Here is a 13,607-nt window from a genome sequence, read left to right as displayed (position 1 = left end):
AGCGACTGTCAAGGTGATGTGAGTTAGGTGTTGAGCTGGAAGTAGATGAAGTACAAAGGAGAAGAGAGTGAAGGTTGAGAGAAGACGATGGAGGCTCGTAGAGTGCGTGGCTTGGCGCGCGTCATCGCAAGCGAGCTTCAAGCTGCAAGCTCCTCTCATCGCTGTCTCTTCTTGCATATACGACATCTTTCTAAGCTCAGCTTTGACCGCAGTCAGACCAACGTCGACTGCAAAGCTAAGCGCTGCTGGATCGACGGTCGACCGAGATTCAGGCTCAACGCACATCTCACTGCCCAAATCTATTAACATTCCTCACCAACGCCTCGACCTTCCACCGGCCGTGCCTGGGCCTGCGCCACCGTGCCTGAAGTTACCCAAACTCCTGAACCTTGTGTACCTCTTTGTTGTCCTTCATCAGCGCATGCATCAGCCTTCATCCTCTCGCCTGACGCCGTGCTCCGTGTCCCGTTCTTGCTAATCTCCGTTGCCCCGCTTGATATGCCGCATACGGCCTGCGGATCAGTTGCGGACCCCTCTGGCTCCCACCATTGCGGGCGAATAAAGTAGCTGATAAAGTTCGGCTCTCGCGACCGCAAACAGTGTACAGATGTCGGAAGGTATGGCCTTGCACAAGAAGCTCATCCCCCTCCCCCTGGACCCTCACTCTTACCACCACTCACGATGATCTGCCCTCTTTTTCAGCTCGCAGCTTTGGCAGTACTCACTGTAGCTTCCGCCGCCAACACATTTGTAGGGTGTCGCGTTGACCTCGACGATCCGTTCCCTGGTTTCGCAATCAATACCCCGAGTACGGAAGCATGCGCTGTGAGTCCGAATGGTCCAGGTGTCAAGGCGGTCAGTAGGCAGCTTGGCGGGGATTGGAGACGCGGACGCGAGAGTCAATGCCCAGCGCTAATCCTAGACCGCATGCTATGACACCTACGGCTGGATTTACGCGTCCCCCACCTCCCCCTTCCTCCACAGCTTCTACGGCCCGTACTCGGATGGCGCCAATTGCCATTGCTCCACCGACCCTCAATACCTCGAATCGTACACAGCATCGGCTACCGCAGCCAACCCCACGGTCTGCGCCGACGCCGGCAACTTCTCGGTCTTGCGCATCGGCACCTCGTACACCTTATCGGAGTGCTTTGTGACTGTTTCAGGCACCAGCTCCGGTTTCGCGCCCAATGGAGACTGCTTCAGCTTCTGCGGACCCAACTCCCCCGGAATCACCGCACTCCAGCCTCAGTCAGGCGATAACCTCTGTGTTTGCGATGTCCAAGCAACCTCGGGATCGAATGCCATTTGTGGCCTGTTCACCTTCTACACCTACTCGCGTACACAGGCGGCGGCCGCGTCTGGCATCTTGCGGCGGAGGGAGCGGGTGGAGAGGAAGCGCGCACAGGCGGCGATGGCGAAGAGACTCTGCCCGATGAAGCGAGTGGCGTGTATCATCCCGGGGTCTGATTCGTACGAGGCGAGTACTGTACACTGGTCATATTTGGAGTTGGACTGATCCCCAGTGTATCGACCCACTCTCCGAGCTCGAGTCATGCGGCGGATGTGTCAACGGGGTCTTTGGGGCGAGCAAAACCACGACGAGCGGTACCGAGTGAGTCTATCCCTTGATCCGAGGCGATGGGCTGACATTCAGCTGCTCGGCGCTGCCTGGAGCTCGACTCGGCAGCTACTCGTGCTCGGCTGGTCGTTGTGTAGCTACCCGGTGCGATGATGGGTACACGTTGAGTGCGGCGGGCAAGTGCGAGCAGTGAAGAGGTGTGAGGGTGGGAGTAGGAGCTGAGGGACGGACAATCGGATTATTTCTTTGGGATCACGCTCCAACATGTATCTGTACGATCTAGCCGCGTTCTCCTCTGCAGACTAGCTCCCAAACATCAGCGCTTCAGCGACGATGCAGAACATCTTGCTCATCGGCTCAGTGGGCTGAAGATCATTTCGGTATCATGAGACATTTCTCGGCACGCGGTCAAGCGGGGCAGTTGCTCCGGGCACACAGTCCTCCTTGTTCTACCAGTGTTCTACCTCTTGCGACTTTTCCATGCTCAGACACACGCCTTGTCTGTCCTCTTGCGGGGAGTTTCTGACTTATCGGCCACCATGCGCGCCAATTGCTGGGCGGTCCGACTGGAGTCGAGCTCAGATGCTGATCCCCTCCGCCTTCACCTTTCTCACTTGTACTACCCATCAAGATGCTATTTCACTACTCTGTCCTGGCCTCCCTGGCGCTGGTAAATCTCGCCTCTGCTGCCAATGCTTTTGTCGGCTGTCGCACCGCTCTCATCAGCCCCATCGCGGGCTCTGGGCGAATGGCTGCGAATCCGACTTTGTGCTCAGTACGTTCTGTCCTCCATCTCTCGGTCATCTCACTGACAGTCAGACCCAATGTCTTAATACCTATGGCCCGAGCTTTCAGCCCCCAACTTTCCTATACAGTGTCTTTGGAACTGCCTCGGACGGCTGGAACTGCCACTGCTCCGCGGACGTCCAAGATTACATGTCGATTCAATCCTCGCAATCGGTGGCCAGTCCGGCGACATACCAGAACGGCAACTTTGCCGTGACACGTCTCGGCACGTCCTTCACTCTGAGTGGATGTTACGCCACCGCATCGGTCGGCTCCATAGGTCAGGCGTCCGACTGCTTTGCCTTTTGCAGCACGAGCAGATCCACCATGATCGGCATCATTCCAAGCGATGGGCCCATGTGTTATTGCGAGTTGACAGCGACCCTAGGGCCCGCCGAGGTGTGCGGCAGAAGCACGGTCTTTGTCTACAGTCGAAGTGTGGCGGCGGCGGCGTCGGGAGTGATGAGGCGGAGGGAGAAGGTGGCAAAGCGGGCAGCTCAGGAGGAGATGGCCAAGAGGCTCTGTCCCTTCAAGCGTCTCGCCTGTATCATCCCAGGGACTGACTCGTACGAGGTGAGCATTGCCTTGCGATGAGACCGTTCAAGCTGATGTCATAGTGTATCGACCTATCCATAGAGCTAGAGTCATGCGGTGGCTGTATCAACGGGACCTTTGGGACTGGCAACACCACATCGACCGGTACCGAGTGAGTCAGGCTTTGGCATGTCAGGTCCGCATGCTAATCGACAGCTGTTCATCTCTGCTTGGCGCGCCACTCGGTAGCTATTCGTGTTCTGCCGGTCGCTGCATAGCGACGCGGTGCAGAAGGGGATATACGTTGAGCGCGGAGGGGAGATGTAGGTGAGAGGTGGCGAGGGGCTGGGCGTTTTGGGTGATTTTGGATCTTTACTCTAGGTGTATCCGTCGAGCATGATGGGGCAGTGGGTATCAGCTGGCAAGGAGTGTGCTAGCGTTAGATTTTTTGGGTTTTAGGTGTTATGGAGTCGGTATAGAGGATATCATAATGCTTTGACTGGTTACTGCCAAAGTCTCACCAGGAACAAGCTCGTGAGCTGATACCGCGTATAGCAGATCAAGCGCGATTCCCCGCCATGAGTACGAGCAGGTCAGGTGAGTGATTGACGCGAATTGTGTAGTGTCGGCACCCTATACATGATGTATCAACTACAGCTTCTCCTCCAACGCCATCAACCTTCCAAAGATGTCGTCCGACGCCTTCAGCCCCGCCTCGGTGACGTTGGGAAGAGGTGACCGGACGGTCCCGTTCCCATACCCAAAGTATTTGCTGACTGCGAGCTTGTAACCGGCTACTATATCAGCTCGGCCCACTCTTTACGACCAAGACTCACCCAGACCGCCAATCTTGCCCGCTGCCGAGTCCGCATCCGCCAGTATGTCCTGCAGCTCCCTCGCACCCTTCATATCGCCCGACTCATACTTGGTCCAGCAATCGACATGCACCTTGGGGAAGAGATTACACAGTCCACATGTAGCCTGTCATCAGCTAAGCCTAGACGCGTACTCACCCCCGTCATTCCCGCCAAGAGGCCATGAATCAAAAAGTCACTCTTCCCGCCCATAGGCGCGAACTTGTCGACTGTGGTATGCCTGGCGACACGGTGTACCTTGCCGACGTTCCCACAGGTGAACTTTGCGCCGACGATATTGGGATGTTGAGCGAGAGCGATGATCATATCCGAGTCCAGGTCGATACCGGCTGTCACGCCAGGGAAGTTACTGGGGTCAGCCAAGCCAGACGGGGACTTACTAGAGGATGACAGGGAGAACGCTCTTATCCGCCAGCTTGGTAAAGTAGTCCATGAGCACCGGCTTGGTCATCGCCGCAGCCCAGTAGTGAGGGGCAATGACCAATGAAAAGGCCGCACCGGCCTCTTTGGCCTGGCGCGTCATCTCCAGCGTCTCTTTGAGCGACATCATGCCTGTCCCGGCGACGATGGGAATGTGAGAGTAGCCGTTCTTGTCCAGGACGGAGCGGGTAGTGGAGATGGCCAGTTTGCGTTCTGATATCAGCTCTTGATTGAAGGGGATTGGGCGAATGACACACCATCCGCGTCGAGGTGTACAGACTCGCCGTTCGTCCCTTGAACGACTACCCCGGCCATCCCTCCCTGCGCCATCCGTAGCGCATGCTTCTCGATACTGGCAGTGTCGAGTGTGTCGTCGTCATTGTAGAAGATGACCGTGGGGACGTAAAGACCGCGAGGAGGGACAGGGGTGGACATGATGACTGGAGTGGGGGTTTGGGCTGGATGAGAGGTGATTGAGAGTTCATCATGGCGGGTGGGCAGGTCGTATCTATGACTGAGCGGGAAAGAGCTCCGAGCCAAGCGAGCTCAGCGCCGATATACCAATCGCTGCCATAATGATAATACCAACAGCAGCCGAGCGTTGTACCGGGCCGGAGCGGTATCGGCCGGCGAAATGCGGGGAAACGCAGGGTGGGGTAGTGGGGTAAGCGCTGAAGTGGTCGACTGCCCTTGTGAGGCTGCGAGAGGCAAGAGGACAGGAAAGATATGAAGTCTAGAGTCGATAGCCTATGGTTGGAGATCAGCATGGAAGCCAATCAGGCATGAGGAATGCGGTGCAAAGGACCCTCTGTGTGCGCTCAAACCTAACCTCGACCAGCCTCAACAAACACCCCATCCTGCCCGCTTCGACATGACCCTGAAGCATTACATCTAGCCAATCTACAACGTCTCGATGAGCTCCAAGATGTGTTTCCCCAATCCCTTGCAGTCCCCCTTCCCTCCCAAGTCCCTCGTGATCACCTCCGGTCCGCCTTTGCCCAACGCCTCCTCGATCGCCTGCATGACCTTATCCGCCGCATCTTTGCAGCCGAAATGCTCCAGCATCATTTGACCCGCCCAGATCATCCCAATAGGGTTGGCGATACCCTTGCCGGCGATATCGGGTGCGGAGCCATGTACCGGTTCGAAGAGGGAAGGGAAGAGACCGGTGGGATTGATGTTGCCTGAAGGAGCGACACCGATAGAGCCGGTACAGGCGGGTCCGAGATCAGAGAGGATGTCTCCAAAGAGGTTCTACATCAGCTCAGCCTAGACGTAAACTCACCGATCCCACCACAACATCAAACATCTCTGGCCTGAGCACAAAGAATGCGCACAAGATGTCAATGTGAAACTTGTCCACCTTGACATCCCCGTACCCCTCCGCCATCGCCTTGACCCGCTCGTCCCAGTACGGCATCGAGATGGAGATACCATTACTCTTGGTCGCACTGGTCAGGTGCTTCTTGGGCCTGCTCTGCGCCAGCTCAAACGCATACTTGAGCACCCGATCTACCCCCGTCCGCGTCATGATGGTGTCCTGGATGACAAACTCCCTGTCCGTCCCCGGAAACATCTTGCCGCCGACGGACGAGTACTCGCCTTCCGTGTTCTCGCGGACGACCCAAAAGTCGATATCGCCGATCTTCTTGTTGGCGAGGGGGCATTCGATGCCGGGGAGGAGACGGCAGGGACGGAGGGAGATGTATTGGTCGAATTCACGACGGAATTGGATGAGGGAGCCCCAGAGGGAGATGTGGTCCGGGACCTTTTCAGGGTCACCGACGGCGCCAAAGTAGATGGCATCGTATTGCGAGAGGACCGACTTCCAGTTGTCGGGAAGCATGCTGCCTTCTTTGAGGTACCGGTCGCAGGTGGCCCAGTCGTTGAAGGACTCGTCGAATTCAATGTCAATGTTGAACCTGGAGTCAGCGGCGTTGGAGTGGGGCTCACCTTTTGCATGCGGCCTTCATACAGGCTACACCCTCGGGCATGACCTCTTGACCAATACCATCTCCAGGGATGACGGCGATGCGGAGCTTCTTCTTGGGGGAGATGTCGTTGGCGTTGGCGATTCCGGATGACATTGTGTAGAGGCAAATAGGTGAGGTGGGCAGATGTGGACTGAGTGGGAGTTGGGGAGCGAGCGAGGGGATATGGAGGGGAGAAACAGCGGAGTCATCCTGTATATAGGACGCTTGTAACAAGTGGAAAGATGTGCCGGCGCGTCTGTTCGGTTTTAGCCGCGGGACGTTGTGTTCTAATTCCGTAGCTCCGGGATGTACGTAAGGGCAGAGACACCGTGCTCCGGAGCTCTGAGCATCGCGGGAAGTCCGCAATGCAGAGCTGTATGAGACAGAGGAGTCACTGTGTAAACGATCACTGTCGGTCCGAGCGTAGACGATGCGAGGGTGGCTCGAAGGAAGGAGTGTGTGGCGGACAGCTGCCCTGATCTGCCGCATACACGTGTTTCAGGAAGTTTCAGATTTACTGCAAGGTGCGATATGGAGCACTGGGCTTATGGAATGGCATCGCGAGCAAGTATTAATATACCACCGCTACTGATGCTCCGGGACGATGTTCGGAAGCGCTTCACCCTTCAGACAAGCCAAGATGTTGTCCAGAACCATCAGCGCCATCTTGTCGCGCGAATCCCAAGTTCTATGAGTCAGCTCTGTCGTAGGCCTCTACCGGTCAGACTCACTCTGTGCCCATGTGCGGGAGCAACGTGACACATGGGTACTTGAAGAACTCTTGGTTGATGCGAGGCTCATCTGGGTAGACATCGAGACCGACACCCTGGAGCTTGCCGCTGGAGAGCACCTCGAGAAGAGCACATTCATCGATCAGACCGCCCCTACCATCAGCCACGCCCGGACTTGTACTCACCTAGCAGTATTGACCAGCACACTTCCCGTCTTCATCTTGTCCAGCTGCGCCTTGCCAATAAGGTCCTTCGTCTTTGCGCTCATCTATCGTCAGCCGGGTCAAACTAGGACTTACAGGAACATGCAGAGACACCACATCCGCCTTTTCCAACAACGCGTCCAGCGACTCCTTGTACTCCACCACAAAGTCCCCTGGCTCCTTTGCCAGCTTCTTGCGGTTGTAGTAGATGACCTTCATTCCCCACCCCAGCGCCATCCGCCTCGCTACCACCGTTCCGATACCTCCCATCCCAACAATACCGAGCGTCTTGTGTTCTGGATCACGCGCGAGCGGGAGGTTCTTCTTCCATTCGCCAGCGCGGCAAGCGACTTCAGCTTTGGCAAATTGGCGCATGGCGGAGATGATGAGGTAGATGGTGGTTGTCGCTGTGGCGTCGTCTACGGCGGAGGGAGTGTGCGTGACCTGTATCAGCTTTGTCGTAGTGCAGACTCACTCGGATCCCGTACTTCTTTGCAGACTCGACATCGATATCGTCATACCCCGCTCCCACTATCATCAGCCCAGCTTCATCAGTACTCACAGTGACAGACGACCTTGCACGACTCAGGGACGCGCTTGAAAAAGTCTTCCCCGAGGTGTCCAAAGAAACTCCCGGGATCTCGAAAGTGGTAGATTGCCTTGACGCCGCTGTACTTGGTCGTAAAGTCCGTCTCGAGCTCTTCGTAGCTGACCGAAGAGAGCTGGACGATCTCGGCGAGAGGGGAGACCTGGGCGAAGAAATGTTCCTTGACGTAGGGCATGGGGCCTGGGGTCAGTGAGAACGAGGGGGAGCTTACCCATCAAGAGGACTTTGGGAGACATCTTGTGACTCTGATCTGATAATTGAGTAGTGAGGAGGGAGGGTGAGGTAGAGAGTCAAGAAATAAGTCAGAGATGGGCAGAGAAGAGGTAGCTGAGGCGGCCACTCGTCCGATGGCGGAGGGGCGCTTATCTTCTCTCATTTCCGCATAGACCCGAACAAGGCCGCTTTGAAAGTCCAGCACTCCTGGTATTTCCGTGGGCAGCTCCGAGATTGCTGTCTTATAGTGATGATCACCGGTCATGCGACCTGCAGGCGTGCGGTCTGGAATTACAGGCTGACGGAAAGAGAGAGAGGCAGAGGCAAGCTGGGCAGAAGTCCAAGCCGGCGGTTCGGCCCGTCTCAACTCCGGCGTCGTGCCCGATTTCCGAGCCTTCCGTACTCCTCCCTTCCTATTCGTCTATACCCCACTACTTGGCAAGCAGCCGATCGAGATGTTGTACCTCTACCTCTCTACAGCAGCTCACACGCCATGTTCATCGCACGAGCTACCACAGCGTCCAGCTCGACACTACGAGCAGCCCCATCACGCGCCGCATTCCGCTCGCACTCTACGCGATCGACTCGTCTCCCCTCGAGCTCAAGCTGGGGTCGAGTGGCCATAGGTGCTGCAGGAGCTCTGGCAGTGGTACGTCCTTCTTCCTTTAACGAGACCAAGGCTCATTTCTAGACGTACGGTCTGACGCGAAACGCCCAAACGATCCGGCTGGAAGAGACCAAAGCGCCATTTGAACCCTCCACGCCCGAGACCCGCCGGGCACCGGACGACAAGTATCTCACGCTGGAGGAGGTGGCCAAACATAATCTCTCGCAGGACGCATGGGTGATTCTCAATGGGAATGTATACGAGTCAGTCAGACTCGAGCTGAGAGTCAGGATGCGCTGACTCGACAGTTTGACGTCGTTTCACAAGTATCATCCCGGCGGGGCAGCAGTGATCGTGCAGCACGCAGGGCAGGACGTTTCGTGAGTGTGTCACGCCGTCTACATGTGGCTATGCTGACTTATAGATCCATCTTCAACCCTCTTCATCCTCCAGGAACGATCGAGAACAACCTCGCACCCGAGGCGTTTAAGGGCAAGGTTGACCCCAAAACAGCTGCCAAGGCTGCGGCAGCGCAAGACGCCGAGAAGGCGCGCGTCAAGGCGGTCAGAGAAGCTTTGCCGCCTGTGGAGACGATTCTAGGCTTGGACGAGTTCCAGGTATGTTCCTATTTTCCTTACTGAGACCCAGCTGACATGCAGGACGTCGCCAGTCAGATCATGGTCGGCAAGAAGGGAGAATACTACCACGGAGGCGCTCTGGACGGGATCAGTAACGCCGAGAACAAGTCTAGCTTCAGGCGGTGCAGACTCATCCCGAGGGTCATGAGGGACGTCTCGGTCATCGCGCCTCAAACTACGATATTTGGCGTCCCGTCCGCTCTGCCGATCTACATCTCGCCTGCGTCAAATGCGCTTTTGGGGCATCCGGAAGGAGAGCTGAATCTGACAAGAGGGGTGAGTCCACACGCGGAGCGTATACAAGAGGGTAGAGCTGATGTGCAGGCGGCAAAGACAGGCATCGTACAGGGTATATCATTCGTCTCGTCCTTCCCGCTCACCGATATTCTAGAGGAGAAGGAAAAGGTGGAGGAGATCATCGGCGGGAAGATGGGGATGGTGTTCCAGGTGTATGTCAGACAGGAGAGGGAGAAGACTGCTAGACAGGTCAAGGAGGCGATCGAAGGGGGTTGTCAGTAAGTCGGCTTTGCTGTTCGAGATCCCCCAATACAACCTGCCCTCCTCCTCTGCTTTGGGTTGCTCCGTCACCCTCTGCCCTCTCTGGTCCCCTTTGCCAACCGCTGTGACCTTAGCTGACTCGCAGGGCGCTCCTCCTCACCGTCGACTCCAACACCGGCGACTTCAGGCAAAGCGTCGAGAAGATGAAAGGGACAACCGGATCTGCCGAGCCCGGCCGGAAAATGAAGCCATTCAACGAGTTTACGCACAATGTCCATGACCCGAGGTTGAACTGGAATGACCTGGTATGGCTGAAGGAGCTCGCTGGGGACGTACCTATCTACCTGAAGGGGGTATCTAGCATTGAGGTAAGTCGTCTCCATCTCCAGCGGATGAACGAGCTGATAGTCAGGACGTCCGGATCGCAAAAGAGCACGGGATGAAGGGGTGTATATTGTCAAATCACGGTGGACGTCAACTGGACCGGTACGTGCTCCGCTTGCCTTCAGTTGGACTGAGCTGATCATTAGAGCTCGGACAGGTTTTGACAGTCTTCGCTCGATCCACGCTGAAGACCCAAAGCTCTCATCCCAGATCGAGCTGTATGTCGATGGTGGGGTACGAAGGGGCTCAGACGTACTCATGGCGGTTGCGCTGGGGGCCAAGGGAGTTGGATTGGGTCGGTCGTTCTTGTACGCCCAGGCGGCGTATGGTGAGAAGGGGACCATCAGAGCCGTCAGAAGTGAGTCGTCTCTTCCGAGAAGAAGCTCAGTGCTGATCCCGCAGTATTGGAGAGCGAGATCATCACTGCCATGCAGTTGATGGGGGTGACGAAGCTGGATGAGCTCAAGCCGGAGATGGTGGACTGCTTGAGAGCATTGTAGGATCTGTAGGGATTGATGATCTTGTTGCTAATTTCGAGTCCTCTCCTCTTCTCTCTCCTCTTCTCCTTCCAAAGCCAGATGATCGTGCCCTCGCTGCTGCCTTGTGCCCCTGCCTCTCCAGCGGCAGCTGTATCGGTCGCAGGACGATGTAGTATGGCTATGGTGAAAGTGTGGCCCGTGCGATGTCAACAAAAAGTCTTGAGGGCTTGGCCTCGCTCAACTCGTCGTTGCACTCCACACTCTGTCCTTCCTCACACCGTCATTTTCAATCTACGTCATGAGCGAAGCTCCTCAAGCCATCCACGAGCAAGCAACAGGAAGTATCACTCGAGTCGGTAAAGCTTGTAAGCTGGGCTATTCCGCATGGGGACGCAGCTGAGCCTCAGGTGAACCCTGCCGGATCCGCAAGACCCGATGCAACATCTCGAACCAGGCGGTATGTAGCGAGTGCATCAAGAGGGAAATACAGAGCGAGTGCAAGATAAGAGAGAAGGCTAGGCCGAACAGGTGAGTGATCATCAAAGCGAAGCTGATATAGACCAACATCGCTCAAGCCGAAATCCAATCCTGCTCCCCGTTCCCCTTCGCATCCCGTATCTGCCCCTGCACCCCACTCTTTGCTCGAACAAACGTCGATACCTCATGCTGGGCCAAGTACATGGAGTACACCTGCCCGAGCGGGCCCGGTGGAGCTCCCAGGAGGGCAGATGTCAGCCTCGGCCATGGTGGAAGCGATCCTAGAGGAGCAGGTGCGGATACGCTATGGTGAGTCAGGTCCTAGCTATGCTGATCTCAGGCCATACTATCAGCGTGGGTATGCCACCAGAGAACATCTTCAAGGCTCGACATTCTCGCTACCTCAACCTCGGCGAGATAGGGCTCGACCCGTCATCCCCCGGCTCCCTCACACAAGCTCAACGGTGGATCAACACCCACTTTCGCGCTATCCACCATAGCACCCCCTTCCTCCATCTTCCACACGTCCTTGGGATCGCCACCAAGCTCTTCTCTGCGGGGATGGACGACATAGCGAATGACGAGCTCGCTCTGCTTTACGCTGTCCTCGCGCTCGGCAGTCTGCGGGAACAGACGTACGACTCAGAGACGGGCGAGTACCGTACCCTCGCGACCAGCATGACGATCAACGACCTCCTCCTCGGCTTTGGTGCTTCTCCACTATCCGACCAGCCCGGGTCGTTCCAATCAGGCTCGGTAGCTCAGTCTCTCTTTCGCCTGGCGCAGGAAGAGCTGGAACAGGCGGACCAGCCGAGCGAGACTGCTGTGCAGGCGTTGTTCCTGCTCCACATGTTTGTCAGCAATACGTCGATGGGGCGGAGGTCGAGGGACTATGTCGCGAGGGCGGTCATGATGTCGCATGAACTGGGGTTGAATCGGCGCCTCCCAAGCAGTAGCTCGAGGATGGACGAGCACGCAGTACGCCGGCGGGCTATGCTGTACCTCTACGTCTACTTTTCCGACGTGTAAGTGAAGCTCTGACCTAGCTGATGTAGGTATCTATCCGCCCTAGAGAGTCACCCTCCCCTCATCAAGCGCCACGACTATGACCCAGACGTCTTTGCGCCAATCTACCAAGCCCCATCGAATGGTATCGACACCCCGTCCGGTACGCCCATCAGCGGTCTCCGAGACTTTGTCGATCTAGTCACGAGTATCGGCGGTGTTCTCGAGCGGCTACATACTGGCTATCACGCCGAGTCGACCGCATCGATCGAGCTCGTCCTTCAGCTGGACAAAGAGATGGAAGATCTGAGGGAGAGATTGGGAAAGACGACATTTGATCCGGATATCAGACCGGATGTTACCATGCCGGTGGAGAAGCGGACGGCGGCGGCGGGATCTCTTCTTAGGCAAATACATTATAATTGGTGAGTCTGGTGTCTGAGCTAGCTGATACAGGTCTCGAATCGCTCTCCGTGCTCCTTCACTGCGACACCCCCTCCTCCGCCATTCCTCGCTGGCCATCTGCGCCCGATCCGCCCTGTCGATCCTCCTCTTCCACCAGCAAGTCATTGGCGCCGGCATCCTCAACCTCCCATGGATGCAGCTGCGGCGTATCGCCACGTCGATCTATATCGTCTTTGTCGCGTTGTGGACCGGGGAAGTCACGCACGCGGATGCCGAGGCCGCAGTGGCGAACACGCTGAAGGTGCTGTGTGTGATAGGGACGCGATGGAAGTCGGCGACTACACTAGCGAGGACGGTCGTTCAGCTCGCGGATGAGTCTGGTACGTGAGGGGTCGGCATCGCTGATGTCAGGTCTGGTCTTCGAAAAGCCGCAAGAGGAGCCGCTACGCCTAGATGTGAGTACGACTTTAACAGAGCTGATATTAGCAAACGATGCCAATACAGAACGGGAATATGGGCGTATCGTGGGATATGATCGGGTCGCTTGGTCCGGTCGCACCAGTCCAGGAGAATTTTGGAGCGTGAGTTGATCCGTGGGTATCGGCTGATGAGCAGAGTCGGAGACCCTATCTTGGACTGGGGAGCTCTTGGCGCTGACGCAGATATGTTCTCGAGCTGGCAGGCTCTGCACCAGCCACCGTGGTAAGCTTATGTGACTTGTAAGCTCTGCTTCAGCGCTTCAGAGTGGAGATCCACATTCCTTAACTTACGTACTGGATAATCTCCTGAAGAGGCTAATCTGCATCGGTCGTCGCCGGTCCTTAATCTTTGCCAGATATACACGGGCGACCTCTACTGATGGTTCTACTTATCGCGCTGCCAAAGGGCCACACATATCTGAGTAGGTCCCTAGAGACACTTCATCACAGACGCGTCTCGGACCAGACATCCCGCCGGGATTCGAAGTCAGATAAGATATGACTTCCCTCGGCCGTTACTTGCCGAAGAAAGGGTATAAATAGATCATACCCCATGATCTATGCGTACTCCGCACAAGCACTGCGGCACACCTCCACCCCGACGTTTCCCGTCGTCCGAACTGCCGAGTCCGATGCTTTAGACGATGCAGAGTGGGACAGGACCCCATATATACTGACTACTGACTGTGGGGTACGCCCCATCCCCCCTCA

At 56.5% G+C, this 13,607-nt stretch overlaps 7 protein-coding genes across 7 annotated transcripts; 4 read left to right on the top strand and 3 right to left on the bottom strand.

The window, feature by feature from the left end:
* Positions 1–681: 681 nt before the first annotated feature.
* MKK02DRAFT_31360 (uncharacterized protein) lies at positions 682–1,775 on the top strand (the record flags this gene model as incomplete). Its single annotated transcript, XM_053088271.1, has 4 exons — positions 682–855; positions 923–1,489; positions 1,527–1,615; positions 1,658–1,775. The coding sequence occupies 4 exons, from the start codon at positions 682–684 to the stop codon at positions 1,773–1,775; spliced, it is 948 nt and encodes a 315-aa protein (XP_052947570.1).
* A 438-nt stretch (positions 1,776–2,213) lies between these two features.
* MKK02DRAFT_42163 (uncharacterized protein) lies at positions 2,214–3,078 on the top strand (the record flags this gene model as incomplete). The annotated part of the gene is made up of 3 exons (XM_053091865.1): positions 2,214–2,357; positions 2,402–2,941; positions 2,986–3,078. The coding sequence occupies 3 exons, from the start codon at positions 2,214–2,216 to the stop codon at positions 3,076–3,078; spliced, it is 777 nt and encodes a 258-aa protein (XP_052947569.1).
* A 475-nt stretch (positions 3,079–3,553) lies between these two features.
* Positions 3,554–4,632, bottom strand: MKK02DRAFT_42162 (uncharacterized protein; the record flags this gene model as incomplete). The annotated part of the gene is made up of 5 exons (XM_053091864.1): positions 3,554–3,696; positions 3,739–3,883; positions 3,916–4,126; positions 4,158–4,410; positions 4,455–4,632. The coding sequence occupies 5 exons, from the start codon at positions 4,630–4,632 to the stop codon at positions 3,554–3,556; spliced, it is 930 nt and encodes a 309-aa protein (XP_052947568.1).
* Positions 4,633–5,097: 465 nt separating this feature from the next.
* Positions 5,098–6,284, bottom strand: MKK02DRAFT_23315 (tartrate dehydrogenase; the record flags this gene model as incomplete). Its single annotated transcript, XM_053086711.1, has 3 exons — positions 5,098–5,451; positions 5,483–6,119; positions 6,151–6,284. 3 exons carry the CDS (start codon positions 6,282–6,284, stop codon positions 5,098–5,100), a joined length of 1,125 nt encoding a protein of 374 aa, XP_052947567.1.
* A 471-nt stretch (positions 6,285–6,755) lies between these two features.
* MKK02DRAFT_42160 (D-isomer specific 2-hydroxyacid dehydrogenase) lies at positions 6,756–7,947 on the bottom strand (the record flags this gene model as incomplete). The annotated part of the gene is made up of 7 exons (XM_053091863.1): positions 6,756–6,858; positions 6,902–7,054; positions 7,087–7,169; positions 7,201–7,548; positions 7,580–7,635; positions 7,667–7,891; positions 7,923–7,947. The coding sequence occupies 7 exons, from the start codon at positions 7,945–7,947 to the stop codon at positions 6,756–6,758; spliced, it is 993 nt and encodes a 330-aa protein (XP_052947566.1).
* A 470-nt stretch (positions 7,948–8,417) lies between these two features.
* MKK02DRAFT_42159 (FMN-dependent dehydrogenase-domain-containing protein) lies at positions 8,418–10,551 on the top strand (the record flags this gene model as incomplete). The annotated part of the gene is made up of 10 exons (XM_053091862.1): positions 8,418–8,573; positions 8,616–8,794; positions 8,840–8,911; positions 8,956–9,148; positions 9,191–9,445; positions 9,494–9,684; positions 9,813–10,035; positions 10,080–10,153; positions 10,198–10,409; positions 10,454–10,551. 10 exons carry the CDS (start codon positions 8,418–8,420, stop codon positions 10,549–10,551), a joined length of 1,653 nt encoding a protein of 550 aa, XP_052947565.1.
* Positions 10,552–10,828: 277 nt separating this feature from the next.
* On the top strand, positions 10,829–13,123 carry MKK02DRAFT_42158 (uncharacterized protein; the record flags this gene model as incomplete). Its single annotated transcript, XM_053091861.1, has 9 exons — positions 10,829–10,895; positions 10,938–11,058; positions 11,090–11,316; positions 11,348–12,032; positions 12,063–12,437; positions 12,469–12,797; positions 12,829–12,872; positions 12,904–12,998; positions 13,033–13,123. 9 exons carry the CDS (start codon positions 10,829–10,831, stop codon positions 13,121–13,123), a joined length of 2,034 nt encoding a protein of 677 aa, XP_052947564.1.
* Between the last annotated feature and the right edge of the window lie 484 nt (positions 13,124–13,607).

This window comes from Dioszegia hungarica (genome assembly GCF_025882075.1).
Source record: "Dioszegia hungarica strain PDD-24b-2 chromosome Unknown MKK02contig_6, whole genome shotgun sequence".
Lineage (NCBI taxonomy): Eukaryota > Fungi > Basidiomycota > Tremellomycetes > Tremellales > Bulleribasidiaceae > Dioszegia > Dioszegia hungarica.
The sequence above is the reverse complement of the archived record's forward strand: the minus strand, read 5'-3'. Positions and strand labels throughout refer to the sequence as shown.